General features: G+C 40.2%; 1 protein-coding gene across 2 annotated transcripts in view; it reads right to left on the bottom strand.

Moving 5' to 3' along the window:
* Positions 1-17034, bottom strand: part of LOC133618576 (enhancer of polycomb homolog 1-like) — a 72469-nt gene extending 55435 nt beyond the window's left edge. The window contains exons 1-2 of one of the 2 annotated variants that reach the window (XM_061979071.2): positions 16690-17034; positions 11598-11676 (exon numbers count right to left, since the gene is read on the bottom strand). Coding sequence is in view for 1 of the 2 variants with exons in the window: in XM_061979070.2 (XP_061835054.1) it covers positions 6625-6777 (153 nt within the window). In the remaining variant the exon portion in view is untranslated. Of the gene's footprint in view, positions 1-6624; positions 7146-11597; positions 11677-16689 lie in introns of those variants that run through there. The other variant, XM_061979070.2, reaches the window with a different exon arrangement.
* Between the last annotated feature and the right edge of the window lie 735 nt (positions 17035-17769).

The following is a 17769-nucleotide window of genomic DNA, read 5'->3' as shown; positions in this document are numbered from 1 at the left end:
CATTAGTACCGCGGTACTTTATTATTATTGATATACCGTATTCTTAGCCCCAAACTGCACTTATGTTCGAAATAAACTTCAACCGTACAACCACTATTAAACAAACTGAGCAGCAATAGAGTTAACAGCTGAGATTGTGTGTTTATCATTCATCATGCTTAGGTTGAAGAATAAACAAAGAACTACACGTACAAGAAGCCGTCATCTCCGACTGTTGTCTCTCGTGAATTTTATGAAGATGCTTTGCGAATGTTCGCAAGCTTTTTGTAAGTATTTTAGCCTAATTTTTATAGTATTTTAGAATAGTATTTTAGCCCAGCTCAGTGGCCTTGTGGTTAGAGTGAGTTCAAACCCCGGCCGAGTCATACCAAAGACTACAAAAAATGGGACCCATTGCTTCCCTGCTTGGCAATCAGCATCAACGATTGGAATTGGGGTTAAATCACCAAATGATTCCCGAGCACGGCGCACGCTGCTGCTCACTGCTCCCCTCACCTCCCAGGGGGTGAACATGTGGATGGGTCAAAGAGGACAAATTTCACCACACCGCGTGTGTGTGTGTGACAATGATAGGAACTTTGACTTTTAACGTTGGCTTGCGTGGCTAACAGTACAAATTAACGTTACAAACTAAGGTGTAATATATAACTGTTGCAGAAATTGGGGAATTTTTTCTGGCCCTACCTGAGCGAGTCAGCATCTGAAATCCCTTACTCTGAAGGGCTATATTCATACCGCTTCCCCTCATTAAGACCACTACCCCTACATGCAAAGAGTCATTGGGACATCCCTACCCTCACGAGGACACGCAAAATGTAGGGATAGCACGGTTTCCCCTAGACTTCCAAGATACCTGTGGCGGTGGAGCCGTGGTTATGGGTGTCGTTATTATGACGTCATCGAATAATTTGCAAAATGTATGCATACATTTAAAAACAAATGTTATTTAGTCTGCAGCAAATTGTATCGAATCATATTGTTTTAAAAACGTATTGTTAGTTATCGTATCGTAACCCATGTATCAAGAGTCATATCAGGTCGCCATTTAAGGTAGAGTTAAACGAAGCAAAAACAATGGAGCAGGTGCACATGTGGACCGACAGTTGAGTAGAACAAAATGGAATAATATACAATTAAGAGGCAATTCAGAAAAAATGGAAAAATCCAACTTTTGCTGTATATTTTCCAAACAATTGTGTTTGTCAGCAGTAAAAATTCAACAAAAGGGAACACGCTGCACATTTCAACTGAGGCAGTGTGTGTGTGTGTGTGTGTGTGAGAGATGCCTGTGGATCTCCAGCAGGACCACATAGACAGCGACCTCATTTTTAGCCAAATGTAAACAATACAAAGCTTTGATCCAAAAATAAACAATGCACGTGTTGAGAAACTTTTTACTCGACCCTGACACACAAGTTATACCACCAAAAGATAAACACGCCAACGGCTTCTAGCAGCAGACCACTGCGCCATGATTAAATACTGAGCAGGGTAAAAATGTACCTACTATGCAATGTCAACTTTTCTTACCTATTAGTGCCTGTTTTTGTGTAATTGAGATCACCGAAAATTTGAAATCAAATCATACTTGCCTCAAACGAGCCGGTTGGAATTTGTCCAATTTGAGACGTTTTTCCCTATTGGTGATGTCAGCGAATATCTCTATATATGGTTAAGTTTTACAAAAATAGCTTTCGCGAGTCCGCCATAGTAGTCCGACACTGTAGTCAATGAGTTCCTTATTTTTTCCTCTATCCTCTTGTTGTGGGGCAGACTGGCTTGTACATGCACATGTATGCTAAAATCCTCTGCTGTTGCTATTTTTTATTGATTGGATATACCAGACCTCACATTCCGACCATTAAATATGCGTGGTGGTCAAGCTAGCCCTGTTCTCAATGGGTACTAACAAACCTGGATTATGAGAATGGAAATAGGGTGTGTCTCGAGGGTGTGTGTGCAGCCGAAGAGGACCTTTCGTATTGCGCATGCGCCAGTCTCTACGCGCGGGGTACAACCCGGAAACCGATACCATTCATTAAAAACTTTGCAACCATTGTAATAAAGGATATTGTTTATTTACTTCACAAATTCAAAAAATAGAACACGTAAAAGTGCATCGATGGGGGAAAAAAGGCAATTTAAGAAGGTTGCTAAGAAATGTAGAATGCTGGCTATATTCGAACTCCCCAACGAAATACGAATGAGATGAAAGAGGTACATTAAAGGGGAACTGCATTTTTTTTTTTGCCCATTGTACACAATCATGAAAGACAAGAACACACACGTTTTTTTTACGATTTTAAAGATAAAAAAAGCGCTTGAAAGATGTGGCTAATGGGAATCAGCTTCAAAGCCCTCGCAAACACTTCAAAACCCTCCAGCCACGTTTTATATACACAGTGCAAGTGTGTGTGTATATATATAAATATAAATATATATATATACACACACATATATATACACATACATGTTTGTTTATGGAAGTAGGACACAAATTTGTTGCCAGGAGTCAGACGTTTGTGTGTGTATATATATATATATATATATATATATATATATATATATATATATATATATGGGCTGGGCAATATTTTAAGGCCATATCGCTATACATGATATATATCTCGATATTTTGCCTTAGCCTTGAATGAACACTTGATGCATATAATCACAGCAGTATGATGATTCTATGTGTCTACATTAAAACATTATTCTTCATACTGCATTAATATATGCTACTTTTAAACTTTCATGCAGAGAAGGAAATCACAACTAAAAAAATCACTATTTTTTTCATACTGTGTTGATCTGGAAATGTTTTCCTCGGCATTTTGATGGTGTGGACGTGTGGCACCGAACGGAGATGTTGACGTGCGGAGGAAGCACTCTTCATTGTCTAGCGCATAGGTGTCGAACTCTGGCCCACGGGCCAAATTTGGCCCGCAGTGTAATTTCATTTGGCCCTTGAGGCAATATCAAATTAACATTAGAGCCGTTCCGCCGGTATTATTTTCAGTGCCCCTCTCGAAAGTCTCCCGGGGCAACCATTCTCCCGAATTTCTCCCGATTTCCACCAGGACAACCGTATTGGGGGCGTGCCTTAAAGGCACAGCCTCTAGCGTCCTCTACAACCTGTCGTCACGTCTGCTTTTCCTCCATACAAACAGCGTGCCGGCCCCTATCACATGATATATGCGGCTTCTACACACACATAAGTGAATGCAATGTATACTTGCTCAACAGCCATACAGGTCACACTGAGGGTGGCCGCATAAACAACTTTAACACTGTTACAAATATGCGCCACACTGTGAAACCACACCAAACAAGAATGACAAACACATTTCGGGAGAACATCCGCACCGTAACACAACAGAACAAATACCCAGAACCCCTTGCAGCACTAATTCTTCCGAGACGCTACAATATACAACCCCCCCGCTACCACCAAACTCTGCCCCCCCTTTCTCTTGCTACTTCAAGGCTTGAATGTTTGATTCATTCATTGTTATTTTATTTTCAAATTTATTATTAGCCTGTGGAAAAAGTGTATTTTGATATTTACCTCAGAAGGCTGCAAATAGAAAAGAGACATTCAATTTTTATTAAAATTGTATTTGATATGCCATTGATATTTTTGAATTATTATTATTATTATTATTTGAAACTTGATTTTTCATGTCACTATAAAGTTATATAAGCCGTGCTTGTTCAATATGCAATGCAAAACTTGTTTGGGTCCCTATTAAAAGTTTAATTTGTTCAACCTTGGCCCGCGGCTTTGTTCAGTTTAAAATGTTGGCCCACTCTGTATTTGAGTTTGACACCCCTGGTCTAGCGGGTGACTTTTCAAATGATGCTACATATTAGCAGTGTAGCCGAGTGTCCTGGGTTCGCCTATACAGCGTACTTATCTAATAAAATAATAAACGGGAGACATTAGAGCAGGTTCGGTAGCCACCGCTTCTTTAATGTCAACATCACACACCTCCTTCCACAACCACACACACCCTACGTCACAGCCCTACGGCAACAACTCTGGAGGGAAAAAACTCCTCCTCCTTACCTAACACACTCCGGTAACTTGGGACACCCTGAACTGTTTGTTACAGCAGTAATTCTACTTTTTATAGCAACGCTTTTGCCCCACACTTGACAAATTACGGTTGTCTGTTCGACATCTTCCCACTTGAAGCCAAACCAGACGATGGACCCCCTGCTGTTTTTGGGGGAATTAATTATTCCTCCATTTGTTACCAAATTCGCACCTTCTTTCTCTTGTATTCGCGCTCGCACCACTCCGCTAGCATCACAGCTAACGTTAGCCATGCTGCTACCTCTCTGCTCGGGGAGGGCGTATACGTATGTGACGTATGACGTGACAGTATGTGACGTATGTAAGAAGGTGCGCTTGTCTTGTCTGTGAGAAGGAGAGACTGGAAAGAGGAGGAGAGCCTGTAGTGTAATGCCCGCAGCTAAAAGCAACTGCGTGAGAACGTATACTTGATATCACGATATAGTCATCTTCTATATCGCACAGAGACAAACCCGCGATATATCGCGTATATCGATATCGCCCAGCCCTAATATATATATATATATATATATATATATACACATACATATATACAAAAATCCATTCATTTTCTACCTCTTGTCCCTTTTGGGGTCGCGGGGGGTGCTGGAGCCTATCTCAGCTGCACATAGGCGGAAGGCGGGGTACACCCTGGACAAGTCACCACCTCATGGGCCAACACAGATAGACAGACAACATTCACACTCACATTCACAAATATACACCTTCATACACACGCGTCTTACAGTAATATTCTTATGTAACTAAGAGCTTCGGTTAAGTGAGCGCAGACATTAAAGTGACAGCATCGTTCCTCCTGTGCCATCTGACACACTGAACCCGACACGGCGCAGCCACACTGGAGGCGGAAAGCAAACACTGAGTACTAAGATGACCTGCCATGAATGATGCTGCTCATTACTCAGCTGCACATTTGGCATCCTTCAGAGAGTACCAGGCTGAAAATGAAAGCACCACTTTGTCACATTGATGTTAACAATATGATTTGAAGAACAATAAAACTGAAGGGTTCCCATTGTGAAACATGAGGTTTACATCCTACAAACAAAATTGGCAACTACGCTATAATCTGACTCAATTATTACTGTGTTACTCTATGTCCATCCATTCATTTTCTACCGCTTGTCCCTTTTGGGGTCGCTGGACCCCATTTCAGCTATAATCGGGCGGAAGGCGGGGTACACCCTGGACAAGTTGCCCATCACAGGGCCAACAGAGATAAATAGACAACATTCACACTCACATTCACACACTAGGGCCAATTTAGTGTTGCCAATCAACCTATCCCCAGGTGCATGTCTTTGGAGGTGGGAGGAAGCCGGAGTACCCGGAGGGAACCCACGCAGTCACGGGGAGAACATGCAAACTCCACAAAGAAAGATCCCGAGCCCGGGATTGAACTCAGGACTACTCAGGACCTTCGTATTGTGAGGCAGATGCACTAACCCCTCTTCCACCGTGCTTTGTTACTCTATGTGAAAAAGAAAACCTACAAACATTCCATCACTATTCACTTTACATATACTTAAATATTGGCCTAAGAAAGACTGCATAGCGTTTGTTATTTAAAAGAACCACCATGGGCACATGGACATCATGCATTTAAAGTATGCTTGTGTTTTTATATGAATGAGTACCCACGTGTATTTAAACGAGAGTAAGGTTATCAAAACATTAGCAACCTTGCAAACTACAGTCACAATTGTAAGCATCTGCGGTATAGCTCGGTTGGTAGAGTGGCCGTGCCAGCAACTTGAGGGTTCCAGGTTTGATTCCCACTTTCGCCATCCTATTCACTGCCGTTGTGTCCTTGGGCAAGACACTTTACCCACCTGCTCCCAGTGCCACCCAAACTGGTTTAAATGTAACTTAGATATTGGGTTTCACTATGTAAAGCGCTTTGAGTCACCAGAAAAAAGCGCTGTATAAATGTAATTCACTTCACTTCACTTCTTGTTAAAATACTTCTGTGGCAGTGTCCCATGTTTAAATGGACATATACTACGTGCATAAACAACAACATTAGAGTTTTGTCCGTAAACCAAGCACATGCAGTCATGTTAAGAATGATTAAAGGTTGTAAAACACACTGAAAAATGGCAGGTAGTGAAAAGCATGGCTGCAGTGTTGACATTCCGGTCTAGTCGTGGCACACAAACCAACACAAGAGCGCCCTCTAGCTGCGCTCCCACGCCACTACGCCAACACAAGGCCCGGTCCCTGCCAGACGACACAAAATGTCGGAATCTCCCAGGTCACATGACTCCTTTGTACTCAGAAAGCCACCTCACGCTTAAATCAAACTACAAAACTGGACAAAGGCATCGAATATTGTCAAAACATGCCCCCGTCTTGTTTGATATGCGATCAAAACCCAGAATATATGCGGATTACAGCGGGAATCCGTCGTGTTTGTCGTGGAAAAAATTGGCCGCCATTTTGTGATCGCTTGCGCAGGAAAGAAGAGGGTGTCTGTGATGGTGTAAAAGCACATTTAGGACATTGAGGAATAAATAAAAGCATACCGATTCCTCTTCTTTCTCCATCCCGGTCGGCATCTGTGGCACTGCCCGGTTAATGGACGCATATTCGTGCAGGTCTGGTAAATCCTCACAACGGAAGACGGGCAGCGGCTTGGTAGCGTCCAGCGCCCGCGCCCGAAACGACAATTTACTCATTTTTTTTCACAAGTCCGCACGCAAAAGATGTCTACAAGATGTCCTAATATCCACCGCGGTGACGAGTGAAGCTTTCATGGATGATTCTGTGCGGTTAATCGCTACTCTGACGTTCGAATGCTTGTAGCTTGTATGTAGGGCGTCGCCAGCGGAGCCGGGGGAAGGCCCGGATCTCGGTCGCTCTCTCTCGGACTGTTTCTTTCCGGCGCTCCGCTCCCTAGCGTTGGCTCAGTGCGCCATGGCCAACATGGCGGACATTTAAAAGTCTTTTGCCGTGTTTTGCTCGCAGCGGTCCAACCCCCAGCCCGCCCAGCGACCATTCCCGCGCGGCTCTGGGCGCGTGCGCGTTGCGGCCATGGGGGAGAAGGGGCCATCGGCGGCGCGCACCGCCACAAACTAATACTTTGATTATGATTTATACATTGAACAATACAAATACACATTTTATTTACAACTCTAGCTTAAAGACTCATGACGTAACTTTACATCATATGAGCTCTTATAAAGCTATATCACAACACAATAATAATGTAACATATTAGAAATAAATAAACAATTGAAAACTTTTTTTTTAAATGCACGTTTCACCAATACAAAATATGCACAATAAATGTTTTTGAATTTATGTTTATAAAATCTATTTAACATATATTACATGTAATTATACTGATAAAGGAATTTTCAGAGACAGTTTACAGCACAAACAAGAACAATGCTGAACACCACTGTTTCATATAATGTATCCTGAACTGATTCATTGCCATTTTTATAGCTTATCATATATATTCTCTATTTATGTATTCAACATGCATTGTTCCTGTCAGTTTCTACTACTTATCACTTTCATCACTGACTATGACTACATGTTCTTCCCCCATTAGAAAACTGATGTGATCAGATGAATGAGTGAATGAATGAGTGGCTCGTTGCTGAGACATGGCGAAAGAGTAAGACTGGAAAAAGCTCTGCTTCTTCCCACTCCTTTTTGGACATGCTGAATTGTAAACATGTCATCGTGTTAAGTAAATTACCTTAATATATTATAAAAAGCTACTATTGACAACATAGATATTACACAGTTAAAAAGTGCAGGTTTTAGTCATACCAACAGCAATGTTAGGAATGCTTCTTAAAAGGACCAAAAGATCCGACTCCTTTTCGGACATGTTGAATTGTAATCATTACATTGTGTTAAGTAAATAAATACACTTAATACATTATAAAAAGCATCTATTGACAACATGCATACAACACTGTAGTGTTGTTCCGATACCAATATTTTGGTACCGATACCAAAATTATTTAGATACTTTTCGGTACTTTACTAAATAAAGGGGAACACAAAAAAAAAAGCATTATTGGCTTTATTTTAACAAAAAATCTTACGGTATATTAAACATATGTTTCTTATTTTAAGTTTGTCCTAAAATAAAATAGTGAACATACAAGACAACTTGTCTTTTATTAGTAAGTAAACAAAATTTAGTCTGCTGACATATGCAGTAACATATTGTGTCATTTCTCATTCTATTATTTTGTCAACATTATTAAGGACAAGTGGTAGAAAATGTGTTATTAATATACTTGTTAATTTACTGCTAATATCTGCTCACTTTCTCTTTTAACATGTTCTATCTACACTTCGGTTAAAATGTAATAATCACTTATTCTTCTGTTTGATACTTTACATTAGTTTTGGATGATACCACAAAATTGGGTATCAATCCGATACCAAGTAGTTACAGGATCATACATTGGTCATATTCAATGTCCTCATGTGACCAGGGACATATTTCCTGAGTTTATAAACATAATATAAACTTATTTGAAACGAAAGAAGATGTTGTCATGTACTTTTCAGAGGTGGTATAGTACCAAATATGATTAATTAGTATCGCGGTACTATACTAATACCAGTATACCGTACAAACCTAAAACACTGTTAAAAAAGGCGCAAATTTTAGTTGTAGCTACATAAATATTAAGAATGCTTCTTTAATGACCAAAAGATTGTGAAAGCCTACAAAATATAGCCTATCCATCTTATATGTGGGTCTCAACTTTATTGGTGATTAACAGTTTAAACAATGATTTTATAAAAGTCATATTTATGTTAAAATTGAAATGTATAACATCTGCACCTGCACTGAAAAGACAATAAATATTGAATCAACTAAACAAGGTGAAGTATCTCTATGGATGTTCATGCATCCAGGTCAATCTATTCTCGATCACAACTGGACTGTTCAGTTTGTCTAAGAAGACGTTTCGTATCTCATCCAAGTAGGCTTCATCAGTTCATGCTCATAGACTTAGGCTCAATTTGAATTCTCCCCCCCCCCCCTCCTCTACTTCAACCACCCCCATGGCACTAGTATCTTGTGTCATGGCAAAGTATTGCAACGATGTCCCGATGCATACAGACATCACTCCAGTCTCGCTACGTCATAATGGGTTGTACTTGTATAGCGCTTTTCTACCTTCAAGGTACTCAAAGCGCTTTGACACTACTTCCACATTTACCCATTCACACACACATTCACACACTGATGGAGGGAGCTGCCATGCAAGGCGCTAACCAGCACCCATCAGGAGCAAGGGTGAAGTGTCTTGCTCAGGACACAACGGACATGACGAGGTTGGTACTAGGTGGGGATTGAACCAGGGACCCTCGGGTCGCGCACGGCCATTCTTCCACTGCGCCACGCCATCCCATGCCGCCCCCGTCATCAACATTCGCTGTTTGCCAGCAGTGACGTAAGGCAGAAGTGACAAAAAATTGTTTACTTTCAAGATGCTGTCACACATAGGGTTGAATATGAATCATATTCGGTACTATACAATCTCTAAAAAGTACTGCCTCCCTCCGTCGTCGTGTCATTGTTGGTTTTAGGAGCCTAACGAGCATGTCCGGCAGTACACAATCACGGAGTACTTACAAGCAGACACAGTGTGTAGACAGAAAAGGGAGATCGGACGCATTTTGGTTTAAAAACTAGCAATAAAAGGTGAAGTTATAACACTGAAACACCCTCAGGAAGAGGTGCTTTAAGACACCCGAAGTCGGCAGTGTTGTAGCTACTTCTAATTCACTAATCTTCGCCTCCATGGCGAAAAATAAAAGTAAATTTCTTACAAGTATCATCCCTGCAGGACGAGGAATATCTAAACATGCTTCACTACACACTGTAGCTCACCGTACCTGAATGTAAACAAATGCCATTGGTGGGTGGATCTACACCAAACATCTACTGTAATGATACCAAGTACAGGAGCGTATCTAGTCGATACTACTATAATTACATTGATGTTTTTTAGCATTACAAAATCTATTTTTTTAATTTTTTCATTTATATTATTTTTATAAACTCAGGAAATATGTCCCTGGACACATGAGGACTTTGAATATGACCAATGTATGATCCTGTAACTACTTGGTATCGGATTGATACCTAAATTTGTGGTGTCATCCAAAACTAATGTAAATTATCAAACAGAAGAATAAGTGATTATTACATTTTAACAGAAGTGTAGATAGAACATGTTAAAAGAGAAAATAACCAGATATTAACAGTAAATGAAAAAGTAGATTAATAATAAATGTTCTACCACTTGTCCTTAATAATGATGACAAAATAATAGAATGGAAAATGACACAATATGTTACTGCATATTTCAGCAGAGTAATTAGGAGCCTTTGTTCGTTTACTTACTACTAAAAGACAAGTTGTCTAGTATGTTCACTATTTTAAGGACAAACTTGCAATTACAAACATATGTTTAATATACCGTAAGAGTTTTTGTTAAAATGAAGCCAATAATGCAATTTTTTGTCTTACCATTTATTTAGAAAAGTACCAAAATACATTTTGGTACCGGGACACGATGTTTGGCTTCGCTTAAGCTCTTTTTATTTTCTTTCGCCTGTGTTTATTACGAACACCGTTTAGAAGACAACGTTTTTGGCAAAATATGCAAGTGCTGGCGCAACAGCTTGTGGTAAGTAAAATGTGTTTCATTTGTGTTTACGTGCAGTAGCAAAGGTTTGAAGGCTGACTAAACCACGAGTGTCATTATTAGGAAAGAACCAAAGAACCACTTAATTAAATATTTAAACACAGTGTTACTATTCAAACTGTGTGTAAGTAAGTAAGTACATTTTTATTTATAAAAGCGCTTTGCACAGATAAAATCACAAAGTGCTGAACAAAACATAGGTAAATTAAAACCAAAATTAAATTAAACAACAATGGCAACATTATAAAAATGATAAAAGGGATACAAAGTGGATTTAAAAAGTAGTTAAAAGGTTCATTAACTAAAAGCTTTACTAAAAAATACATCTTCAAATGTTTTTTAAAAGTGTCAACACAGTCAAGCTCACAGAGGGACTGGTGTAATGTTATTTAAATATACTTGTTAGATAAAACCTCTGCCTTGTTTTAATGAATACTTAGGCCTACTACTCTACTGTATTTCATTGTTGTTCATTATGGTGGCACTTGGAGAGCAAAGTGTTTTCTGAGGTGTTACTTGGTGAAAAAAAGTTTAAGAACCACTAATTTATGATACCGTAATCTCCAATATGTGGACTCAGACGTAAAAGCAGCTGTCTGCTTCAAAGAAACAACATTCACAGCATGGGAGTATAAATAACAATAGAGAGGACTCAAAATAGCACAAAATAACTCTGGAAGAGGACCATCATCATTAATAAAACTCATTGAATGTTCAAGAGGAGTCAAACTAGTGACGCTTGTCAAAAATATTCTGAGATTTGACATTAATATTTGACATCGACAACAAGCACAACAACTTACTTGCCACAGATGACTCCATGTTTAACTACAACAAGTCCACTTCTCCTTCCATGTAATCCATTAATTGCATCTTGAGGCCCTGAAAAAAATAAAGAAAAGATGAGTATTGTTCACAAAAAAACTCTATTGTTGTGTTTTTACATTAATGCATTTTGCGAGCTGTAAAGTGAAAGATTTTCAAATACAGTGCAGCTTTTAAGAAGGTAAACAAACACCTGTGGTGCGGTGAAATTTGGTAATTCAAACACATTTTTGAGGAAAAATAAGTTGCACAAGTCAACACGGTTAGGACATCAGAGTTTGGAAGTCACATAAACCTTCAGGATTTGTCCTTATTTTGTTTTACCGGTACACTTGTAGGTCAGTTAAAATGCCCACAGCTTGACCCTGGAACAGACTACCAGTATTTGTGTTTCCTGGGTGGACTTGTGTTCTAGAAGAAAATACATGTTTAAATCACTGAGGGTCCATTAAAAGTGGGCATGTTTCTAAAGCTGCAAAGTATGAATGAATGAGTTGTTTTACAATGTGGTGTAGGAAGGCGCAATTTTTTTTTTTACAGTAATATGTATTTGACTAGCTGATCTGTTCCAAATATATGTTATATGATATAGTAATGCACACAAATGAGTATACATGTTCAAATTTCAGCAAGTTGCCCCCTCACACCGTCACACTGAAAATATATTTGAAGCCAGCGCAGCCAAACATCAGCTCGTCGGGTATTTATATTATTAAAAGTTTTATTGTTAGCGTACTTTTCTTAGAAACATTTTACTGACTGATATAAAAAAAAAATACCACTGCTTCTCATAATGTAAAGGTTGAAAGACACTAAACTGAACATTATTGTTTACACCAGATGTTTACATTACTTTAAAGACATCAACTGTAAGTTATTCTTTTATGTATTTGCTTGAAACAGTAGATGTTCTTGCACAATTATTTGCACTTAAAAATATGTGATTAGTACATGTTAGTATTACATTTGTGTTCAATTACAGTAAGTGTGTTTACCCAAAACATTTCTGCTACTTCATTTTACACACTATGGCATTTTTACCAAGCTTTTCTGGGGGGATATACTCACCGCAATAATATCATATCGTGGCCTTAGTACAACGTGATTTTGATACTGTTACATCCCTACTTTAGACTGGCAAAAATAATGATGTGTTTCTTATTAAAAAAAAAGAAGTTTTTAACACACAGTACAGGCCAAAAGTTTGGAAACACCTTTTCCTCATTCAATGCGTTTTCTTTATTTTCATGACTATTTACATTGTAGATTGTCACTGTAGGCATCACAACTATGAATGAACACATGTGGAGTTATGTACTTAACAAAAAAAGGAAAATAACTGAAAACATGTTTTATATTCTAGTCTCTTCAAAATAGCCACCCTTTGCTCTGATTACTGCTTTGCACACTCTTGGCATTCTCTCGATGAGCTTCAAGAGGTAGTCACCTGAAATGGTTTTCACTTTACAGGTGTGCTTGAAGCTCATTGAGAGAATGCCAAGAGTGTGCAAAGCAGTAATCAGAGCAAAGGGTGGCTATTTTGAAGAGACTAGAATATAAAACATGTTTTCAGCCGCATGCTCACTGGAGCATTTTTAAAAAAGTCACATCACGCCGTGACTTATTTTGAGTTTTTTGGTGTTTTCCCGTGCGTAGTGTTTTAGTTCTTGTCTTGCCCTCCTATTTTGGTGGCTTTTTCTGTTTTGTTGGTATTTTCCTGTAGCAGTTTCATGTCTTCCTTTGAGCGCTATTCCCCACACCTGCTTTGTTTTTAGCAATCAAGACTATTTAAGTGGTTTTAATCCTTCTTTGTGTGGACATTGTCATGTCATATTTGAATGTACTTTATGGACGCCGTCTCTGCTCCACACGCTGTAAGTCTTTGCTGTCGTCCAGCATTCGGTTTTTGTTTACTTTGCAGCCAGTTCAGTTTTAGGTTCGTTCTGCATAGCCTTCCCTAAGCTTCAATGCCCTTTCTTAGGGGCACTCACCCTTTGTTTATTTTTGGTTTAAGCCAGTGGTTCTTAACCTTGTTGGAGGTACCGAACCCCACCAGTTTCATACGCGCATTCACCAAACCCTTCTTTAGTGAAAAATAAAATGTTTTTTTTTTCAAATTCAAGACAAAGTTATATGTTTTTTTTACTGGTGCACAAAATGAACCATGCATGAACATCACCTTGTTCAAAGAACAAAACCAACACAGAGCATGAACTCGCAACAAATTACACACCTGCAAATCAGTGTGACTTCTGCAGTTGCCGTATGTATAATACGCCGATAGGGAGAAGTTTTTATTTACACGATGAGTCGGATGTGTCTTGACCTCCGCGGCAGAGGCTCCGCCGAACCCCTGAGGCCAACACACCGAACCCCTAGGGTTCCATCGAACCCAGGTTAAGAACCACTGGTTTAAGCATTAGATACATTTTTACCTGCAGACTGCCTCCAGCTGTCGTCTGCATATTGTGATCACAACAAACCATTGTCGTTGTCCCCGACATTTACAAAGCTACCTGCTGCCACTTACTGATATGGAAGAATATTACCAGTTACTCTGCCGAGCTCTAGACAGCACAGACACTCAACAACGGCACATTATTTGCAGATTATAATTACTGGTTTGCAAAAAATATTTTTAACCCAATTAGGTGAAATTACATAATCTCCCACGGCACACCAGACTGTATCTCACGGTTCACTAGTGTGCCGTGGCACAGTGGTTGAAAAACACTGGTTTATACCAGTGTTTTTCAACCTTTTTTGAGCCAAGGCACATTTTTTTCATTGAAAAAATATGGAGGCACACCACCAGCAGAAATGTTAAAAAATTAAACTCCACCAGGTTGTCTTTTTTTTTTAGTTTGTTGTTTTCCTGTGTGTAGTGTTTTAGTTCCTGTCTTGCGCTGTTATTTTGGTGGCTCTTCCCATTTTGTTGGTGTTTTCCTGTAGCAGCTTCACATCTTCCTTTGAGTGCTATTGCATGACCTGCTTTCTATTGGCAATCAAGACTATTTCAGTTGTGCGGATGCTTTCCTTCTTTGTTGGTACATTGTGGATTGTCATGTCATGTACGGACACACACTGTAAGTCTTTGCTGTCGTCCAGCATTCTGTTTTTGTTTACTTTGTAGGCAGTTCAGTTTTACTTACGTTTTGCAAAGCAATCCTTGTGCTTCAGTGCCTTTTCCTAGCGGGACTTGCCTTTTGTTCATTTTTGTTTTAAGGATTACAAACCTTTTTACCTGCATGCTGTCTCCTGCTGTGCTCTGCATATTGGGATCACGACAAACCATCCTCAACGCATTCCGACTTCTACAAAGCAATTAACTACCTGCTGCCACCTACTGGAGTACTACATGGTTACCCTGCCAAACTCTATACGGCACAGACACTAGACAAGGGCACATTATTTGCAGATTATAATTATTGATTTGCAAAAAATATTTTTTGGACCAATTAGGTGAAGTTGCATAATTTCCCACGGCACACCAGACAACAGCTGTGTCCCAATTCAGGGTCTGCATTCTTCGGAGGACCCGGCCTACGCAGCCTCAGAAGGCTGGAACTTCAGAGGCACCGCCGAAGGTTGCGTCACCCGTTGTTAAATGGGACAGTGTAGCCTGCGGAGGATACTTACATTTGAAAGTGCATTCGCTGCCGCTGCTTGTATTTGCCGCCATCGTCAAAAAGATCCGGGTGGAACAAAGGCACGCAAAGCATCTTGGGATATGGGAGGCCACGGAGGATAGACGCGGGAAAAGCAGGGCGCATTCGTCGGCTGCATTTGGAGGAGCCTTCGAATTTGAATGAATTGGGACAGCCTTCGCACGGCGTTGTGACGTAAGCGGCCTTCTAAGAATGCAGACCCTGAATTAGGACACAGCTAATATCTCACGGCACACCTGCTCAGTGGCTTTGTGGTTAGAGTGTCCGCCCTGAGATCGGTAGGAGCCCAAAGACTATAAAAAAATGGGACCCATTACCTCCCTACTTGACACTCAACATCAAAGGTTGGAATTGGGGGTTAAATCACCAAAAATGATTCCCGGGCGCGGCCACCGCTGCTGCTCACTGCTCCCCTCACCTCCCAGAAGTGATCAAGAGTGATGAGTCAAATGCAGAGAATAATTTTGCCACACCTAGTGTGTGTGTGACAATCATTGGTACTTTAACTTTAACTAGAGTGCCGCGGCACAGTGGTTGAAAAACACTGGTTTCGATAATACTGTCTTTCCATTGGATAGTAGATTAAAAAACAAAATGTTATACTTATATAGCGCTTTTCCCTAGTGACTCAAAGTGCTAAGTTACTTTCTTTTTTTTTTTTTAAACCAGTGTGGGTGGCACTGGGAGAAGGCGGGTAAAGTGTCTTGCCCAAGGTCACAAAAGTAGTGACTAGGTTGGCAGAAGCGGGGATCGAACCTGGAACCCTCAAGTTGCTGGCACGGCTACCAACCGAGCTATACCGCCCCACAACTATACTGCTGTACAAATTTTATACTGACTACTCTAATGTATATCTAAGTATACTTAAGATAAAGAGAAATAAAAACATGCTGTGCACATTTTAGGGAGATCATGTTTGTTCAATCAGGCCCATGTAGGGGAGGAGGGTCAAGGCCACGCACTTCCCCAGTCCACCACTAAGGCTACGTGGCGCTGTTGAGCCACACGCCCCGAGCCAGTGAGCAAACAATGTTTTCACACATAAAAACTCCGCACCAAAAAACGCTTCGCACATCAACATCGGCATTGGAATAAGATGAAAAGTGTGCGTGGAGCCAAACGAGTACTTTCTAAGGTCAAACACGGAGAGCTTTCCGACCAGCCACACTAGATGATGACGTTTGCGACCTTCTGTTTTTGTCAGTCATGTGGAAAAAAAAAAAAGTCAAGTCGGCACACACGACATTTTTTTTTCTAGAAACTTCCACCTTGTCGGCTTCTCGTCAACGACATCCAAAGCTGAGCTGCTCGGGAATTTGATTGCGTGTCTGAAATCATCTGATGCCAGCAAACACTTCTCCACGACGGGCCTTTTTTTCCACGGTACGACCGAGGTACTTACGCCTGTGACGTCCTTCCACGCAGTCCTGCACTTTTCCTCATTCCAGCCGAGGTGGAATCCTCAAGTGAGCGGTTAAAAAAAAAAAAAAAAAAAAGAAAAGAGGAAAAACGACGCAGCTAGCTAAAGAACATGAAGGCTAGCCCAGCTGCTGCTGCTTCTTCTCCTCCAGCTTGAAATCACTAAAGTACACAACGAGCAGGTGTCATGGTGGGAAAAAACACATGATGTGCTCTCCAGCCGTATCGAGAAAACGTGTTGGTGTTAAAGTGTCCATATCCTTGTCGCCGAGCGGCAGGTTGAAACTATAGAGAGGTGGTCACTAAAAAGTGCTACTGTTGGGGGTTAACAACTTTGCCGAGGAGCCTTCTCATTGGACGAGACTTTCCACCAATCAGGGGACGAGGGCTCCGGGAGCTGGTGACGTCACGAGCAGAGAGGAGCAACTTAAAGACGTGATTGGACAAACATGGCACGGTTCGCTCGGTGAATTTGAACACTTTAATATTTACACACAACAGTCAAAATTATCAAGTTCATCTTTCACCAAAAAAAACATTCTTAAATGAAAGGGAAACTGCATTTTTTTCCCCGAATTTTGCCTATCATTCACAATCCTTATGTCATACTTGCCAACCCTCCCGAATTTCCCGGGAGACTCCCGAAATTCAGCGCCTCTCCCGAAAACCTCCCGGGACAAATATTCTCCCGATTTTCAGCCGGAGCTGGAGGCCACGCCCCCTCCAGCTCCATGCGGACCTGAGTGAGGACAGCCTTTTTTCACAACGGGAGGACAACAGGGTGACAAGAACTAAATCATCCAGACTAGAGACAAATTGTATTATTATGTTTATCTTACCTAAAAATAAATATATTTATTAATTAAAAAAAAAAAAAAAAACTAAATACATTTTTACTATATTTTGCTAAAAACATCAAAATTAATTGTATTTGTATTTGTATTTTTTCTGACTCCTTATTACATCCAGCCATAGAATTAAAATAAACATATTTGAAATAATTCATTTTAAATTATCATAATAATTCATTTAAAATGACCATATTTAATTATTAAAATAATTG

Source organism: Nerophis lumbriciformis, linkage group LG19 (genome assembly GCF_033978685.3).
Source record: "Nerophis lumbriciformis linkage group LG19, RoL_Nlum_v2.1, whole genome shotgun sequence".
NCBI lineage: Eukaryota > Metazoa > Chordata > Actinopteri > Syngnathiformes > Syngnathidae > Nerophis > Nerophis lumbriciformis.
The sequence above is the reverse complement of the archived record's forward strand: the minus strand, read 5'-3'. Positions and strand labels throughout refer to the sequence as shown.